We start from the raw sequence: 19737 nt of genomic DNA, 5'->3' as shown, positions 1-19737 counted from the left end.
CTCCCCTTGCGCCTCGTGCATGCTAGCAGGACACACCGAAAGTGTGGATTAGCTGTTATACCACAGCATTTTCCCTAAATTAATATGACGTTGTAAGATATATGTGCATCCGCATCTTGCGTTGCATGTGGCTTCAAGAGAGCTAAGAGGCTATTCTTTGGCCACGCAGCCCCTCCACCTGAGAAGCGGGAGGACTACGAAAGTCGACTACGGCTGGACTCGTTTGCGCTTGCCGAGGACGTCCCAGCCGAGAGTCAAGCTGAGTCAGATCTGCTTCTCAGGATAGCATGCTGCTCCTTACCCAAGAAGACCTGCCTTTTCCCTAGGACCATCGACCCCCAGAGTGAGTAAGGGCGCACTAACGCCATTAGTCCCCGCCTTGGAACTACATGGCGGTATGTCAAAGTGGCTAAATGAGGCGTATTTATCACTGCAGTAGTAGAACTTTGAGTAGAATAACGGTGAGAATGATTGACTGCCTTAAGTATATTAGCGCCTGGATCATGCCATGGCTTGCGGTTTCTCAGTTATGTCCTTCGAAACGTACACATTCGGAATGGAGCACGTTCTTTTGTGTCTCTTTCAGACAGACCAAAAACTTTATTCAGCTCCGCTTGTCGAGGTACCCTCTTTCCTATTGTGCCCAGAGCTCTTGACTGAAAATTGATTGGCAAAACCTGGCAGCGGAAAAACGCGTTTACTTGTTGTGCGCGTCTTCAGGGAAGTAAGTGAAGATGTGAGAAAATAAAGATAATTAACCTAGCGCGGAAACAGTGATGAGCGTGCCGCGCATCGCAGGCAAGCTCTATGTGTCGTGGCAGCTGGCGGTGAGCGTGTGCTTCCTGTACAACTGCTGGGCTATCTTTCTGCGCGCCGTGTTCCTGGAAGGATCGCACGCCGACGAGGCCGGCTTCTTCGCTTGTGACTACCTGTCCGACCTTGTGTACCTGCTCGACATCCTGCTTTTCAAGGCGCGCATCAAGTTCCATTCTGCTGGCATGTGGGTGGTACGTATGCTATAGTGATTCCCACTCTTCCAACGACGCCCTTCTTGGAGAATAGCAAAGTCTCGCGCTTTTAGTTTTGCCATTTACTAGTAGATAAAAATGTAGCATTCTCGAAATAAAGTAAAACTACAGTAGAAAGCATTTTGGCGACGCCGACTGGTCTTACTCTTTCATCTGAGTTCCTAGTAAGCACAGCCACCTTTTATTTTCATGAAGAAAGCTTTCGTTGTTACCTTTCTACCGTCGCCAACGTTCCTTGTGCATTCGCCTTTTATTGTGTTTCCAAAATAAAATAGTCGAGTTTTGGCGTAGTTAATCGAGTTGGACGAGAGAAAGCGTTTGCGCACAGATAAACGTTGAGGGAGACGATGGCTAGCAATGCACAACGCGAGAGTGTATTGCAGCATGAATGCGGGACGATCGGCTGCGGCGATAGCCACGCCGTCCCGCATTTACTCCCCGCGAGAAATTCCTGGGTTTGAATTCGCTTCGCATCGCTCAGACGGTTTTTTTTTTTTTTTCTTCCGAGCTCGCAGTGTGCAAGCCACAACATTCTTAGTTGGTTTGACCATGTGAGATAGTGCTTTCGCACAAAAACTATCTTGGGTTTAACTTAGTTAGCCCGATGGTATCGTGCGAAAACACTGTCTGAACTACCCGCGCCAGGGCACGTGGACTGTAACGTCACGATCTGGCGGCGCACTGTACACGCGTTTCATCTCTCGCAGGAAGACCCCAAGCTCACTCGACGGAACTACTTCCGCAAGTTCATTTTTAAGGTAACAATTCCACCTTCAGACTTTTCAAATGAACATTTCGGATATTTGTTTGCTGTTTATTTTAGTGTGCGTAATGCTCGGCAGTGGCCTTTATTGCCGATTACAAAAAGCCTGCCGGTCTTACTAGCAGGGTGTGCTTCCGTGTAACTCCCTTGGAGAGGGGAATGGCATGGAGTTTCGTTGGTTGCTTGAAGAAACATATTCATTACCAACGTTTGATTTCTGTTTCTGTGCCTTAATTTTTATTTTTTTGGTTAAATGTGCGCAGTTAAATGCTGCGTGAATGTGCATAGTTCTACTTCTACCCAACTGTTTTGCAAGTGGCGTCCCGACCTTAATACAACTATAGCTCTTGATTCAGCTGCACATTTCCCATATTTTGTATTTGATCATAACAGCCAATGCAACATGAAAAGTTCAGAACATTAAAAGGCGTGAAAATTAAACATTAAATAACTCGCGACTTTGCACTAAATAGCTCACGTTACGGGTGAACGACGACGCCACGCATACACGTGGAGATGGCTCACCGTTTTCGGTGCTGTGGTGAGCTGTCACGAGCTAAGAGTTCTACTAAAGAGGAAGAAATGACCCTGCATTTGTCTTTTGCGTAAGGTGAATTGACAAAGACAAAGCTGGTGGTACTTGTTGCTTTCTGATGCATTAGGACTCTTCTTTTCTTAATTCTTTTCTTAACGCGATAGCATTAAGGAGCTCGTTGCACCAAAAAAAGACCGGTGTTGTCGGCGGCGGCGTTCGTCGGAAATAATAATTCGAGAACAGGGCAAAGATATAATTCTATAAAATGAAATGCTGCTATGTCCCATTTTGTGTATTGAACCTGGGCCACACGAATGCGCTACGTTTTGGTCAGAAAGATTCGCTAGTAAGAGTTAATTAGAGGTAGCTTAGCCAATGGGTTGTGGTGAGTATGTGCCGTAGTAGCATGTATATGAGTATTGCAGTGGCTCAGTATTTCGTGTACTTTAATTCGTGTATGAGTACCGTACAGGAGGCGCTATCGTTAAGTGAAACTTAAACGACCACCATTTTCTTTTTCGTGAAGAGAGGATAACCGATGGTAGCTGAGGGTAACAAACTGGATTCCAAGAGAAGGAAAGCGTAGCAGGGGGCAGCAGAAAGTTAGGTGGGCGGATGAGATTAAGAAGTTCGCAGGGGTCAAGTGGATGCAGCTAGCTCAGAACCGGGTTAAGTGGAGAAATATGGGAGAGGCCTTCGCCCTGTAGTGGGTATAGTCAGGCTGATGATGATGATTTTCTTTTTCCTGAGTGCGAACCGATGCAAATCTTAATGTCGTCACTACACGTGGACAACGGCTTCTCACATTATGATCAAGCGTAGCTCAGTTCATTCGGTGCGTGTGGATGGAGTGCTTGTATGAGCGTCTTTTGCTGGGATCCGACCGAGTGTTGTAACACGGATCCTTTTGTCAGTAAATGCCACTTTAAGTCCACAGTAACCTCTTACTAGTGTTTTTTGTGCTGTTTTTGTCACTGAATAAAGTTCCCGTAGTATTGTTACGGGGCGGCAAAACCGCGTGACCTTGGCAGATGGCAATGAGATGATTTTAATGAATGTAGGCAGGCCTAGCGCGAGCGCTTCGGCCCACGCCACTACCGGCTTCTTCTTCCTTGTCCGTAACAACATAAACAATCATTGTAACGTCGCGGTATGGTAGCGCTGAATATCCCAAAGCGGCATGGCCACGAGGAACGCCGTAGTGGAAGACTCCGGATCAATTTCGACCACATGGGCCCCACGTCCCTCGTAAGGCGGCCGTCTACTGTGCAATGTCAGTGCACGTTAATTAATGTTTACTGACATTGCACAGCAGGCGACCGCGTCATCGGCAGCCGCAGTAGAGCGTCGCTACCACTGAGCCACCGCGGTGTAGCTGCGTCTTCCCGTCATGCGTGTCGTCATTATTGGGCCATAATTTCTCAAACCAGCTAGTATGCTCAACAGTCGTCGTAACTTTCGTGCAAGCGGCTGTAATTTTTATCGCTTTATCTCCACACGCATGCGCACTTGTCACCTGCCCTCTCTCTCTCTTTTGGCGGTAGCGATGGGAAGGAAACGAAACAGCTGCGCACACGCGCCGCTACTCTTTCGTCAAAAAATATCAACTGTCAATAGATCTCAGTGACCAAACATCGAATCCAGGCTGATGGCCCAGACAGGCATGAAATGTTCGCCTCCTGCGACAATTTCGAAGTACAGTCTATCCCAAATATATTGAGCCCGAATATATCGAATTATTGTTTACATCGAATTCTCGGAATACCCCTTTGAAAATATCATGCAAGTGTGCATGAGTGGTGATCGCCTATATCGAACTCCCGTTCAGGGGAACATTCGATATATCGAACTGTGCGCCATGCCCTTGCCAGGGTGTTTCGTCTGGCGATAACGCATGGTCACTTTTCGCGCGCGGAGCCAGGTAGGCTGCGCAGCTTTGGCCGCCTGCTATCAGCTTTAACTTTATATAACCGCTGGATGAGGTGCTCATTGAATCCGATTGAAAGATGCATTTGGTCTGGCATAAGAGTTTTCAACGCGACACTGCTGTCATGTAGAAAAGCTGGGGTTCAATGTGTTGTTTTGGGGTGAAGCCAGCCTTACCGAAGGCTTGCGGCGGCGCTAGCGCGGCCTGCTTCGCTGCTGACGGAGAAGTTATTGTTTCGTTTATAGTGTACGATTAACAGAATTAGCCCTCTTATGATCACAAGTAGCTTTTCGCGAAGCACCGTCTGCACTGCCTTGAGGTCAATCCCAACATTAAAAGCATTTGTGCCACGCGGCGCAAGGCGCGTGTCCTGACATCCCAATCTGTTCCCATGAAATACTGAGAGCGCACGCTTGCGCACATGGAACGGCTCGCAGAGATGCGGCTCTCTTTTTAACCTATCGCGAAAGGACGCTGGACGCCCAGGTGCGTACGCGCTGCACTCGCGGCGAACGGTGGGCTGCCAGTTATGCCGGCGGATGCTTATCACAGCAGGAAGCACGCCGCTTGCTTGGGGTACTGTATGCACGCTTCTGGGTTACAAAGAAACTTATTTGTTGGCATATTTTATATGTCAAACTATTTTTCAATCATCTTCGAGTTCGATATATCCGAGATCGGTTATATATACTGTTCCTTCGTCGAATCTGTATGGCTGCGTTAGAGTGGATGCATATGAGTTATTGCTACCGTAATTTATATGGAAAGGGATTGTAGTAGAGATTTTCTTTTTTTTTTTACTTTTTCCACACAGAGTAGATGATGTGATGGTCATTTCTCTTGCCCATTTGCGAATAAATTAATGCAGCCTTATTAATGTTCGCGCACTACAAACAATGCCATCCGACAATGCTTCCTAGTATACAATACAATGTAGCCACATTCACAGGCGGTGTAAAATTAGGCATCCAACGCGTGACCCAGTTTCTCTCTCTCTCTCTTTCGCTCTCTGAGTATGGGCTGAAATTCAAAAAAGAAAAGCCACCAACAGCCGTCACTGTAAAAGTGGCCGATACCATGGTCTTGGCAGACACGCAGTGACCTGCCTGACTGCGACGACGTTATAAAATTACGAGATGTTATTTTCTGTGAGAACCTTCACCACAGTATACCGCGGTTCCACGGTACGCATGCGAAATAAAGAACAAGAGTTAGTGATTAAGCTCCATCAACGACGTAGCTGCACGCGCTGCACTGTGCGGCGGTGAAGGGCGAGGAAAAAAGGCAGGGTCATCATAGTGCTAACTGAATTAACTGTAATTATACCACCCTGACTTTGATTTCCTCGTGTGCTCGTGCACTCCAGTCACGATCGAGGCCCAATGAACCGTTGCAATGTGTCGCAGATGGATGTGGCTTCCCTGCTGCCTTTGGACCTCCTGTACTACGTGTACGGTGTCAACCCACTACTCAGGTTGCCGCGCATGCTCAAGGCGAGTGTCCGTGCTCTACACATCTGCCGTGAACACGTCGGTTTTTGGCAGGCTTCTAAAACATGCACTAGATATTTATGCACAACACGTGGTATTTCTGTACAGATACAAACATTTTGGGACTTTTTCGACCGTATCGACGCCCTTGCCAAGTCGCCTTATGTGATCAGGTAAGCGAGTTTAATAATACAAACGGTATGCAACGTATTACGCACGGGGTGAAAGTTCAGGTCTCAATCTGAAGGGCAGAATTACTTTCTGCGATAGAAGCTGCGTGCCAGATAAAAAAAGAAAATGAAAGTATTTTTTTATATTTTTACCCCCGACTAGGAAAAAAGACTGCAAGGTAAACACAACGCGCTTTATTTATTATTTGTATCTTTAAGCTTTTTATTGTGGTGTGAGAAAGGTTTTAACATAGTGGAGTACGATATCTAGAAAAAACTAAAGCAAGTTCATCGCATGCGAATCTCCTAGCGTACCTGCAAACATAAAGAAAAACATCTACTTATATCCCTCCACCCTCTCCAAAACGCATATCAAAGTTGAACCCTATATGGGTTTATTGCCAGCCACTAGGTAACTTTGTAATAAATCTTAAGCGGCAATTTTTTTTGGGCTGACACGATCTGTACTTTTTTCCCAGGGTGTTGCGAACGCTTCTTTACATGATGTACCTGATCCACCTCAACACTTGCGCTTACTACGCCATTTCCAAGTACGAAGGCATTGGCTCCAATCCGTTCGTCTTTCAAGGCGGCAACAAGACCGCGTAAGTAAACGTTAGATAATTTTTTTTTCTTACCTTCCTTCCTTTCTTTTTTTTTTTTTTTTTTCAGCGCCTATGCGCCAGGATTACATTGTGATCCGCTGAAAGCTCAACAAATTGTTTTTCCCAAATAAACTAAAATTGCAATGGCAACCCCGCACAGAACATTCAGAATGAAACAAAGTGTCAGTAACATGTCGTAATCCAGGGGTATACCAAAACGGTATCTGCAAGTCAAGCCCTACATAAAACTACGAAAAAGGCATGTCTTCGGGCCCATTTCTGTGTGGCCTCGCCGGGACTGAGAGGACGCCGCGCGCCGCCCATGCAGGTACGTGCGTTGCTTCTACTTCGCCTTCAAGACGGCCACGTCGATCGGGAAAAACGCCAAGCCTAGCAACGAGCTCGAGTACGCGTACATGACGCTCTCGTGGCTGCTGGGCGTGTTTCTGTTCGCCTTCCTGATCGGCCAAGTTCGCGACATCGTGGCCACGGCCACGCAGGGCCGCACCCAGTGTCGCCAGGCGGTGGATGCCTGTGTGCGCCACTTGCGCCGCCTCGGCCTACCCGACGACCTGCAGCGCCGGGTCCGCCTCTGGCTCAACCACACGTGGGCGCAGAAGAAGACTCTCGGTGAGCGACGCCCTCCTTTCAGACACATTTTGCTGGCCGATTAAGAAACTTACGCAATAATAATAAAACGCAGCAGGCTAACGTTTATTTGGCTCCGCTTGTGAATATTCTATTCCTTCCTAGCGTCTATATTTGTTTCAACTTTGTTTTCAACTGCACAAGAGCGCGCCAGAATGCTCGCGGGGGTAAACACTTTGCATTTGCGCCCCTCTGTATCGCATCCGCCGTGCTACATCCTTTTATTTTGGAGTTCAGTTGATGAGTGAAAGGCTGCAGGATTGAATTCGGCAGTGGCGGCACCTGGAGTCATTTAACGTACACTACCGTCACACAGCACGCGGCGTTATCACATTTGGCCCGCATCGAAATAGGGCCGCCGTGTCCAATGCAAGTTAAATGTGCATACAACCCCAGACGGTAGGAGTTATACAGAGCACGACTCTCCGTCACACTTCATAGCCTACATGCAGTTTTGGGCCGATAAACCTCATCCTCTGCATAATGTTATAATATAAAAAATAAGAAAATGGAGAAGAAGGGTGTAGAATAGAAATGGAGGAGCGGAATTCCACATATCTACGCAGCACAGTTTTAACACCGCTGCAGCAACTTCTAAAACAGAGCGTTAACAGCAGGGCTTGACCACGGTATTAGGACGCAGTCTTCACCTAATTTCGATAGTGCGTTTACTTTGATCGGCTAGTTCATCTCACAGAGGAATTCAGAACAGCTTGCGAATGGAACAAAATCAAGGACGCACACGAACGAGTGTTTTTTTCTATTTTTCTCCTCAGTTTATTTCGCTTGAGCACAGCCTCTTGTTTCCTCTGTAGTCTAAATCACTTCTGTACTTAACGATTCCCACGATTCCTGCATTTTTGTTTAAACTTTTGGGGATGGGTGTTAAATACTGCACGTACCTACCACCGCAGAGGGGCGTCCTCTCGTTTTCTAATTTGAATTATATTTTTGCTGATTTCATTCTTCTGAAGGCAAAGAATTAAATTATGTGCTCATGGAAAGAATAATTATTGTACGATGAAAAAAAGTTGATTCCGTAACAGGACGTCGGCCACTCGGAAACTTTTTCTGTCAAAGGGATCAACTTGCGGAATAACTGTACGGTTTGGTACACCAAATGCAGTGGAAAGGGTTTCACGAATATGAGCCTAGTGAGTATTGCAGCCAGTGGTCTATAAAAGCCTATTTTTCTCCAAAATATAAAAACAATTGTCTCGGAAGGCAACTTTTGGCATGGGAAAGCGCGCATGCGCTTTCGTGTTAAATCAAAATGCGTGTGATCGAGAGGTGACAATTCATGAAAGTCTCATATCGTTTGCCCACTTTGCACCATAAAATTGGAAGAACGCGATCCTTTGGGCTTTATGTTTCCCGTGGTCTTTCCCATTTAAGATGTACCCGAAGGACGAAGGTACGCAGTGGGAGCGCGCGAAAATAAAGACCGGAGCCAGCGAATCATTTTTATCGTGTAAGGATAAAAAATAAATATCGCGTGACTACTAGCTAGTATTGGTAATCGGAATTAAATCGTCTACTTTCCCGTTGTGTCTTTGCCTCCTGGCGAAGTGCAAGGCGCCCGTATACCGTGCGTTGTGGGTGCACGTAAAAGAACCGTGAGTGGTTGAAATTATCCGGAGCCCTCTATAATGGCGTCCCTCATATAGCCAGATTCGCTTTGGGGCGTTAAACTGCGTCAAACGAAACTAAACCAAAATATGTGCGCCCCGCTGTTTTCGCAATCGGCCTGCCAGCTACGTCAAGGGCCATTTGTAATTCAGTAGCTATTTGTTTTGGTTTGTGGAGCTTAACGTCTTAAGCAACTCAGTATGATGGGGTCGCCGTAGTGGAGAGCTGCGGGTAATTTCGTATTCACTGTGCATTGGCATCGTACAGTACGCGGGCGCCTTACCTTCCGACCCCATCGAAACGTGGCCGCCTCGGCCGGGATTGAACCCGGGTTCTCCGACTCAGTAGTTGAGGGCGGGCCTAAGCACTGAGCCATTATGGTGATGCAGTTTCTATTTCATTCACTACATATAGTGCTTTAGACGGGGCTATTTTTTTTTTTCTTTCACCTTGGTGATGCTGGTTCGATGTGCACAGCTTCGCTCGAATCCATGCCCAGTCAGACTAGCGTCAATCTAAAGTCGACCTTAATCCACAACTATTCAACTTCTGCTCGACATAAGCGACCATTTATCGAGCTTCTTTCGGTTGCAGATGAAAACTCCATATTGGCCACGCTCCCTAGAAAAATGAAGACCGACATCGCCATCAGCGTTCATTACAACACACTGGCCAAGGTTCAGTTTTTCCAGGTGCGTTCAGCGCAACAAAACTAAAGCAGTTAGTCGTGACCAGCACAGGGCATGCATATCTCGTTCTTCACTTTTTTTTTTTTTTTTTTTTTTTTTTTTTTTTTTTTTATGCAGGACTGCGAGCGGTCAATGCTGCGAGACTTAGTGCTTAAGCTCCAATCTGTTTTATTCCTTCCCGGAGATTACATCTGTCGCAAGGTGCGCATGTTTCTTCTTCTCTGTGTTCCGTGACACCAAATTTCATTACGCGTCTTCGAGCACTGTGCCCTCGCTACGCATTATTTAATGCCTTCCGTCATTTGCAGGGAGAAATTGGAGTGGAGATGTACATCGTCAACAAAGGCGTCATAAATGTGATCGGCGGCGAAAACAATAATGTCGTGCTCGCCACCCTCACCGAAGGCAGCGTGTTCGGGGAAGTCAGGTGCGAAGAGAAGACGCTTCATAGCTTCTCAAAGAGAGTGATATCGCACTCTCTTCGTGGGAAACAACTGATGCTTGCGATAGTGCCTCCGTGTGCATTTTGTTGCCTCTCTATAGAAAACCAAAATTTCAGTGTACTTACTCGTACACTAACATTGAATGGTATATCAAGAGAGGCAGCTGACATCTTATTTTGCGAGCTTTCAGTGCACAAACACATGCTCAAAACACTTAGATCCAACTTAGCGTCACCCGCAGTCCTCTGACCTGGCATCAGTCGATAAGATTACCTTGAGGGGTGCCGTGGAGGGGAGCTGCCCACAAGAAATATTCTTTGCGCACACAACACAGAGAAGAATCTGTTAAGGATGACACTCCGCGGCTACGTGCATACATCTGTGCGCCATTCTCAGAGGTAATACGGCTAGTTTATGGCAGCAATAAAAAGAAAACAGACATGACTCACTGTGGACTCTTAATAATTGGCTCTGTCAGTCATCTTGGCAAACCGACAGTTCGAAAGACGAATACTCAGCCAAGTCTTCCCAAGTCTTTCGCGCTGTGCGTTCTCTAATGCGTCATCACATAAAATAACTGTATCGACTGTTCGAATTTTGTCCCGACAACAGCATTGTACAGCACACTATTGGTTCAGTACTAGGCGATGATGGCCCTGAACATATCATCTGATGGTATACCAGAGCTTATTTGCAGGTTAATCACATTACTTCTCAATGTATCAAATGAATGACAGTAATGGCATCAAGTGTGCAAACCAGTGATACCTGAGCGATCCCCTCTTGAAGCACTCGGTACCTCTCCTTCCGCTCCCTAGTCTCCTCGGACTGCCTGGCTTCAATCGGCGCACCGCGGACGTGCTCTCGGTGGGCTTCTCGAACCTCTTCGTGCTTAGCAAAGACGACTTGAACGACGTGCTGCACGACTACCCCGATGTGGAGGCCATGCTGCGCCGAAAAGCCAAGTGAGCTCGTTCGCGCCTGATCGATTTCGTCTGTGTATAGTTTGGATCGTATTCAGACACCCACGCATTGTGTCCCGAATTTGTGTCGTCATCATCATCATCAGCCTGACTATGCCCACTGCAGGGCGAAGGCCTCTCCCATATTTCTCCACTTAACCCGGTTCTCTGCAAGCTGCATCCACTTGACCCCTGCAAACTTCTTAACCTCATCCGCCCACCTAACTTTCTGCCTCCCCCTGCTACGCTTTCCTTCCCTTGGAATACAGTTTGTTACCCTAAGCGACTATCGGTTATCCTCTCTTCGCACTACATGTGCGAAGCACTTAAAAATACGTTGTCTCGACTGCCCAGACAGTGACTAGAAAATCAGTTCCTACATACTGAACCCAACAGGGAGTGCTTGCCGCCCTTGTTCATGCTTTGGAGCGTATTGTAGCCCGCAGGACTGTCAACATAAGCACTTGTCTCTCGTAGCCATTCCTTGCACGCGCAAAATTATCGGCCGAAAAAAAGCTCCAGGGCAGGAAACAGGTATATGAACAAGCCGCCCTAAAACTTTTAGATGCAACAGCTAAATACTCACACATGCTTGATAGCTTTGTTTCCCTCGCCCAACCCCTGTTACCCTATTCATCTACGTGCCAGGTGCGTAAATAAATGCCCTCCCAACTATTTAAGGTTCATAGACACACTAACCAGAGAGCTCTAATTTTTTTACATAGTTATTGCTCTTTAACGCCGTTTGGCATACTATCTAGCATCAAAACACCAGGAAATTAAATCCTTAATTGCGCAAATGAACCCAAGACGTTTTTATTGACTTTTTATTGACCAAATTTCCCAAACTATAAACCAGTGATACGTGAAGTTACAGACTCGCTTGGTATTTACCGGTTTCCAGTGGGTACAAACTTAACGGACTCTTGTAATACTTTTCTTTTTTCTGATTGCGACACACACAGCGTAGCAAAAAAAGTTAAACTTGATGAGATTTGCGCTAACCGTATTGTTTTCTACCGAGTTTTCTCGAACAGTTGCGCTTCCGAGATAATGGGCAGTTTTTAAAGACCATTCTAGTTGCAGTTTCTGCCGTATATAGTCATTCACGCTGGCCCGTCAACGTGAATATAATCTGTTTTTTAATCATCCGGGCAAGCTGCGCTTTAAAGAATAGACAGCAGGAAGGTGGCACGGCCAGTACTGTCTTGACGTTCTTATGTTCCCGCAGAAGCCAGATGATGAAGAACAAGGCCTCCAACGAGAAGACACTGGAGAGCAAAGCCCGACGCATCCATGCTGAACCCATCATAAAGACGCCCCCGGCAAGACCAAAGACTCCCAAACTGGTGCAGACCGTGCTGCAAGTAAGTATAAAAACAAAGTACCAATTCTAAACAGCAGCACGAATTTTATTACTGATATCTCCTATCACTTCTCACCATACATGCCAAAATTACTTTTGAAAAGGAATTAAATTACATTACTAATTACTTTGCTGGAAATCGCAGAAAATTAATTACATTCCTCATTACTGCTCCCAAAACGTAATGAAATTACATTACAATTACTTCTGAGTAATTCAATTACTTTTAAATTACTTTCTAGTCCCCGTCCATGCAAAAACTAAGTAAAGCTAGTAATAAAACAGCAACTTGTTTTCCAGACGCGAAGCACACACATTCTTTCGTTTTCCCGCCAAATTCCATCCCAGAGAGCTAATTCTTTCCTCTTTTCCTATAGCACTTTCCATTAAAAAAGCAAAATAGCAGCAAAAAAAAAATAAATAAATAAATAAAAATAAAATAAATGAAGCAGAAGCATGGTCGAACGATCGTGAAATGACCGGCGAACCCAGCGTCTTGCTGGCCCGGAGCTGTCTCCGCCATTTGAAGGCCCGAAGGTTATTTATTTCTTCCGCAGTCCCAAGAATCGACGTCGGTACCTTGTGCTCACTAATGCTCAAGCCACGGTGGCTCACGCCATGGACCCTTCCGCCTATCTCCCCCAACCCCAACCCTCCCTGGTGACGAGTGTAACCAAGCACCACTGTGCCCTAGCCGACGCAACAGGGAGTGCCACTGTGCCGCGCTCCCAACTAATTTTTAACTCCGGCCTTGTTGCACCATCTATCCATTCGGCATTCTCTTGGTGTCTTGTATCCTGCTGCTTGGACAATTGCTTTCAGACGCACTGTTCTGCTCAATTCTGTCTCCTTTTGCCGATCCGTTACGCTGGCTTCGGCTTGCCGCACGTCGGTCCTGCTTTCGCGACACTCTACTTTGTTGTCTATTGAAGGAGTAGTGGCGCACTTTAGTAAAAGTCATTTCGAAAGAAATTATTTACTTTTGCTGCGAAATTACTACCAAAAAGTAATTCATTACATTACTAAATCACCGAACCGAAAAAGTAATTACATTACATTACAAATTACTAAAAAGTAATTAAATTACAGTAATTTCATTACTGTAATTCAATTACTGTCATGTCTGCTTCTCCCAATAACAGCGCGATAAATTAAGTGGTTGCAGCTCTCAAATCAGTCAACCAGCAGGTTAAGCGGTCTTATTTTAATAATTAAAATAGTAATTGAGGCACATTTACGACACTGAGCCCGTATTTCTTGCAACCTGGCAAACTAATTATGCCTCAAATTGCACGCGTTCGCTTATCTCTGCTCAACGATCATTGTTAACCCAGAAGGTCCCTTTGTTGAGCTCACTGCTCCTGTATATCGTGCTCTGTCGCACTATGCATCTTATAGTGGAGAAGCTGCCTTGCAGAGGTCTTCACACAAGGCTCATGCTGTTGCGCAGGTGCTTCGGCCGGAGTCGAAAACCGGCTCGGCCCTGGCGAGGCGCATGTTTGGCGGCCGAACCAGCCAGCGACCGACTAGCGGCAGCGAGTCCGACAGCAGCAGTGATTCTAGCGAGGCCATGGGGCGGCCCACGACACTCAGCTTCCGCGACGAAGACGGTGTGGAGATGCGGGTGGACACGTACCACGACGTGACCCAGAACGCATTAACCCTGAGGGCCACCTCGGCCTCGGGACTGCGCGTCCCGCGTTCAGTGCCGCCACGCTGCAAGAGCTCGCCCGCGGGTAAGTGTCGGCCGCCTTTGCTTAGCGGCACAAAAGGGTGCAAAAGACTTCTGCGACTTCACTTCTGAGAATTTGTGCCAAGCGTACTAATTTGGGCCGTCTTGCTCCAACACTGCGTCTTGTACTCTTATGTTCAACGGCAGGGGTTCATAACAGTGAAACGAAGAACCACGTCAGCAAAGTATACGCATGCCGCCACGCTGTCAGAGCCCGTTTCGCCTATGACAGCGAAAACCGAAAAGGCAGTTGGGGAAGGGGATGTCTTTTAAATTTCTGTAACTTTTTGGTCAAGATAAATGAGGGCCAATGCAGTACAGACTAATATCTCGCCGCTTGCAAGAAAACGACCCCCCCCCCCCCCCCTCCCACCCGCACTTTGTCACAGCCGAGATGCCTAAATCAATACCGATCCGTTTCTGAACTTGACAGTCAGCGCCGAAAGTCAGCCGCGCTATCACTCGCCGTAATTCAGTCTTTATCGGCGGAAAACAAACGCACTCGCGCGCGCACGTGTCTGTCTGAATAAATGTTGCATGGCCCATCTACAAACCAACACCCACTTCTCACTCTAGAAGCTCCGTTCACTCCCCAGAAAGTCCAACCAGCACCACTTGCACCCTCCAGAGGGCTTCACCCACCAGAAGGCAGACAGCAGAGGAACGAAAAAGCTATGAAAAAATTAAACTCGGAGACGAAACAGGGAGGCGATCTCAATGCAAAGACGAAATGTGCAGCCGACGCCGCTGACGCAGCTTTCTCGCGCCGCACCGTATCGTCACCTGTGAGTTATTTATTATTCATATGACATCAACAACTAAAACAATTATTTGATAGTGCCGTCTGTGCATCCTGCTCGCTCTATAAATATGGAATGTCCAGCTGAAGCGGAACGTAGTTATATTCTGTGGTATTAAGAACTCCTAAACTTTGATTTCCCCCCAACCACTGGAGCAACAAACGACAGCGCACGGGGAAAAATTATGCGCCCCTTTCAAAATTATGATGTTAACCGCAGCACTGCAGTTAATTCGCACTAAACTTTCCGAGCCTAGCGGCACTGCAAAAACTGGATCCTGTCAGATGTATAGGCAAGCTGTGCGCGTAGCCTGGCTACGCGATTCTTTTAAACTTGCTACCTCACACGCAATTTAATGCAACAGTTGCTACTGTTTCCCCCCTTACACTTTAGAGGTACGGTTGAGACTTGAGGTCTCACTTTTTAGACGTCACACCTCTGCGCAGACCTACCTACCTATCTGCACAGAAGTCTGTATAGACATCAATGCGAATAGAGCTTGTTCCACAGTCAGTGTGTTATGTAACATTTCTCGTACGCTAGAAAAACTGCGGCGCTTAGCTTAATCGTGAAAAACATTTCCAGCATTTTCGTCCTCTCATGCTGCCTTACTTTATTTCCATGCTCTGTGATGATGGGCACCGGCGCTGCTGAATGCTTTCCAACGCTTTCTTTATATATTCATCGCGCTTCTCGGCTATCGCTGTTTCCGCTCGGTATATTCAGGTCATCACAGAGGTCCATAAAATAATGGCGCACCTTTGGAGAAGGGAATAGAACCATTGCCACTGCTTTAGGCCCTGAATAACACCACACTTTTTGAGTTTACCTCATGCGTAGCTTGCTGCTTAAGCAATTCCTTTGTAAGAACGTTTAGTGCAGACATTGTTAAACTTACCTCGAGGTAAGACCGATGGGCAAGTGCAATAAATACATGACATTATCTGCACAGACAGGAGACGGAATCGATGTCTTCTCTGACTGCAGAGTAACCAGCAGTCTCGTAAAATACTACGGCGACTTCTGTTGCTATTCCACTCTAGAACCAGTTTATTGCTGTGCGCCCACCGAAATGCAAAAATTCAGTCTCTCTCCTCGTCTAGATGCAGGAGTGAAATGCTTTACCCTACCGGCACAGTCTAGGACAGGGTATGGCACTAACCGCATTCTTCAAATGGGTCTCAGCCAGGCCATACCATGCCACACACTACACCACGAAGCGCTTCTGCCGCCGACTTCGATGCATACGTTCTCGAATCGGCGACACAGCCACCCCATTTCTGCCGCCCTCATTCAAAGCGACCTAGACCGCCTCATCCCTTTCTTTTCTTTTTTTTTTTTTTTTTTTTTTTTTTTTTTTTTTTTTTTTTTTTTTTTTTTTAACGCGGCGCTTGGGCGCGCGCTTCTAGGCTGGTCACGGAGGAAAGCGGTGGGGGACATGTCGAAAGTGTGAGAAAGAAAGTAGAAGAGGAGGGTACGGTCGCGGGGCGAAAGCAGCGCGCGCTTCCTTCTAGGTCGGTCGTGGGCGGGGGTATGCGAGGCCGCGGGAAGGAAAGTCCCAATCTGTCATGCGCCCTCTGCGGCGGCGGCTGCCGCGAAACGCTCCGGCCAAGCAGGCGCGTTCGACACTGCGTTTTCCGCAAAATATCAAAAGCAGCACTCAAATTTCGCATTACCGAGTATCGTAATCGTCGGTCAGATTTTTTTTTTTTTTTTTTTGCGCCTGTTGTATAGTCTCAAACTTGGCCAACACGAAAGCAGCATTGGACGCCGGCGGCTTACGGCCGATGAGATACAGTTGTGGCACTCACCGTGCTAGAGCGCTACCGTCGGCAACGCGGTCTTCCTCTTGATCGGTGATTCTTCAAAAGCCTGCGATCCTTTCAAGCCCGGTGATCGTTCAACACAGTTCGATGGATGCTGCAGCCTGTGTGCAGTGACCTTATTGAACGTTTTCCACATGGCCTGAGAACGCCCTTCCAAACCCCACAGTTCCCAATATAGAGCTTCTATAGTTTCCAGTCCTTAATCACCTACACCCCTAGGGAAGCCTGGGAGGCGGCTCTGCTCATCTGTCATCACCTACAGATCCAATGGAGTCCCTTTGCTGCCAGGGCGTGAGCGGCGTCAGACGCCATTGGAGCTCCTGAATAGGAGCTCCACCACCTAAATGTGTGAGGACCTGAGCCAATAAAGCCTGGGCCCTAACACTTCCTTGTACAAAATACCTATTAATTTTTTACCGCCACCACCATCACCACCCCAACCAAGCTGATAAACGGACGGAGTTTAACTGTTTAATTGCCAAAAACAGTTGTTACTAAAACATTAAACAAAACTTGTAAAGATACACTTGTGCGTGAAAAAAAAATAGAAAAAGATAATTATTTTGTGGGATATGCAAACTGTTTGGTCTCTTATTGGCCACTCTATGGAAGAAGTAAGTTTTAAGTTGAGTTGTATTCTTGGTAAAAAATAACTGGACATGAGGCCAACGACGAAAACGAAGCGGTTCCAGCTTGGTTTCCGTCGTCGTCGCTCATAGCTGAAGTCTGACAGTAAAGGCAGCATGTTCAGACTCGCTGCTGCTCGGAGTGTCGATAAAATCCACTGCAGACCAGGCGAAGTTACGAGATTTGCAACGTTCTCGAGCTGGGCATTCCTTTTTTTTTTTTTTTTTTCGCGCTTTCGGAAAGCGCTCAAAAAATGGCGCTTTGAGAGAAAAAAAGAAAACATTAAAAACTAATCTTTTCATTTGCCTGATTACACGCCCGGCGAAGCGTGTCCGTAAGCAACCTGTTAGCGGACTGATAAAAGCATGTACTTCGTGTCAAGTGGCGCATTCAAAAAAGGGCGCCGCGAGAAAAAAAAAATGAAAACTAAATTGAAAATTCAGTTGCCTGATTATCCGTGCCAAGTGGCGCAGCGTGTAAGCATCGCAGAAGGCTCCGAAATCGTGCTCGAAGCTATCGTTTGCGGGCTGACGATGCTCATTTGGTGTAGTAGGGAAAGAGGCAATTGAAAAAAAGGTGAAGCATGGTTGCTTGTTTGCGCGAGCAGTGACAGGCTTTTAATAACTGGGACCATGCACAGCGCGAAATTATGGCTGTTTGACTAGATTTCAGCTACGTGCGGCCAGCTTAGGAGCGAGAGAGCTAGAAAATGAGACCGAGTTCCTTTCCTGTGGCTGACGCAGTGATTCGGCACCTGGAGGAGCGGCGACCCGAGCGGCCGACCCCACCGGCACAGCGACTGCGGCCCTCCCCGCTGCGGCTACTGGGCCGCTGCTTAGGCGCCGACAGCCCAGAGTGCGCCGGACGCCGCCACTGGCGGCCCCTAACGGCACGCAGTCGCGTCACGCCACTGACGCCGCCGGCGCCGCACGACCTGGCTGCCGATGGACCCCCCGCAGACACAGCTGACGAAGTGTCAGCGACATTACGGCAAAGTGGCGGTTCAGCACCCTCCTCAAGGGCGAGCCTCCGGTCAGCATCGCTGTCCGGAAACGAGCTCTACGAGAGGGACGAGTTTCGCCTCGTGTCGCCAGGCTTTCCGTCCAGCTCGTCCCCAAGCTGGAACTTTGAGGAGCCGCCCTGCTAAAAGCCTGCTACGCCTGCGACCAACTTTCCCACAAGTCAGAGTGGTACTGTGCCACAAACGTCGACGGTTCTGACGGTCCTCTTGAAGCAGAGGGTGGATGGGCACCAATACGAAACCACGAAAATCCAAAGTAGAGCAACCTCACAGGAAGCCACTTCTTCAGAAGGCACAAAGCTGTTCAAGTATACGATAATTTGATTTGACTTTTACTGTGGAATGTGAGCCATGTGCCAAACTAGGCAAGTGGAGTGAGCAAAGAGCGCCATGTGACAGAACTTACCATGGCTGTCATTTATTTTTAACAGTAAGCGCCAGTCTACAATGAAGTGGGCTGAGGAACAGAAAAATTAGATTTAAGGCTTATCTCTAGCAGGTGTACATTCAAGCTAGTGGCCACATACATCCTAAAGGTGGGGCATGCTGATCAATGTACCTGAGAGTTGAAGTAGACACCTGTAAAGGGATGTTTCTCTGCCAAACAACTGAGTGGCACAGGTGGAAGCCATACACTTCACATTATTAGCCGTGTAAAATATTCCGACCGAAGCACAATATGGGGCCATCATACCCGTGCAGCGGTGTCTTCATAAGCACACTAAACGCACATATTCAGCAAATTTGTATTCTGTACAGTTCATCCACTGAGGCACTAGGGCAGCTTTAGCTGCTTTACAACGCAAAAGCCTAAAGCCACATTTAGGGCTGCTAATAAACTTTCATTTCTAGATATAGAGTACTTGCAGTGCAAGACTTGCTTCATCCCCTAAATGCAGGTGGAACAATAAACTAAACACAATTTACGAACCACACCAACAATCCTTTACTATTTGTTCAGTGCAGTCATCTGCACACAGGCATGTGATTGTGAACTACTAATGCATCATTTAAGGACATCTTTTTGTATATAACATGCAGTAAAAGCAACACTTATCATGCACTTGCATGAATTATCACATGCACCCTGACATTAAGTTTCCATTACTCTTCCAAGCATGGAGGCAATACAAGCAGCTGCACAGTATACATATACAGAGCAATGTAGACAGCATTTTCTTGTAAGTGTAGGTTCAAACCTTGTGCCAAAACGCACCTCACATCTACCAATGCTAAACAAGTTGCAATGAATTTGGTGCTTCAGAATACTGCAGTAACTCTTGAATAATCAGACGGCCCCTTTCTGATGCCCAAAAAGTGCTTTCAGTACACCTGTACCATGAAACTTGCACAGCTTGAGTGAACAATGTATAGCAAGTCACCCTCAGCACAGCCAGTCTATGATAGCAAGCCATTTAATTGTACAGGAATGAAACCAGAAGCTTTTTGTCAGTAGGTATCTGCCAAAGCTAAAGT

The 19737-nt window shown here is 47.0% G+C and overlaps 1 protein-coding gene across 1 annotated transcript in view; it reads left to right on the top strand.

Moving 5' to 3' along the window:
• The window catches only part of CngB (Cyclic nucleotide-gated ion channel subunit B), a 64307-nt gene extending 44570 nt beyond the window's left edge, over positions 1–19737 (top strand). The window contains exons 6-19 of the mRNA XM_084589139.1: positions 170–343; positions 799–1007; positions 1736–1786; positions 5660–5746; positions 5852–5916; positions 6393–6518; positions 6847–7148; positions 9390–9487; positions 9602–9685; positions 9793–9911; positions 10746–10892; positions 12121–12256; positions 13706–13991; positions 17984–19737. Of these exons, the coding sequence (XP_084445265.1) occupies positions 170–343; positions 799–1007; positions 1736–1786; positions 5660–5746; positions 5852–5916; positions 6393–6518; positions 6847–7148; positions 9390–9487; positions 9602–9685; positions 9793–9911; positions 10746–10892; positions 12121–12256; positions 13706–13991; positions 17984–18387 (2288 nt within the window). The 3' untranslated portion in view covers positions 18388–19737. The remainder of the gene's footprint in view (positions 1–169; positions 344–798; positions 1008–1735; positions 1787–5659; positions 5747–5851; positions 5917–6392; positions 6519–6846; positions 7149–9389; positions 9488–9601; positions 9686–9792; positions 9912–10745; positions 10893–12120; positions 12257–13705; positions 13992–17983) is intronic.

Source organism: Amblyomma maculatum, chromosome 1 (genome assembly GCF_055883805.1).
Source record: "Amblyomma maculatum isolate TAMU_Amacu chromosome 1, ASM5588380v1, whole genome shotgun sequence".
In the NCBI taxonomy this organism is placed as follows: domain Eukaryota; kingdom Metazoa; phylum Arthropoda; class Arachnida; order Ixodida; family Ixodidae; genus Amblyomma; species Amblyomma maculatum.
Note: the sequence above shows the minus strand (reverse complement) of the source record. Positions and strands in the feature narration are given on the sequence as shown.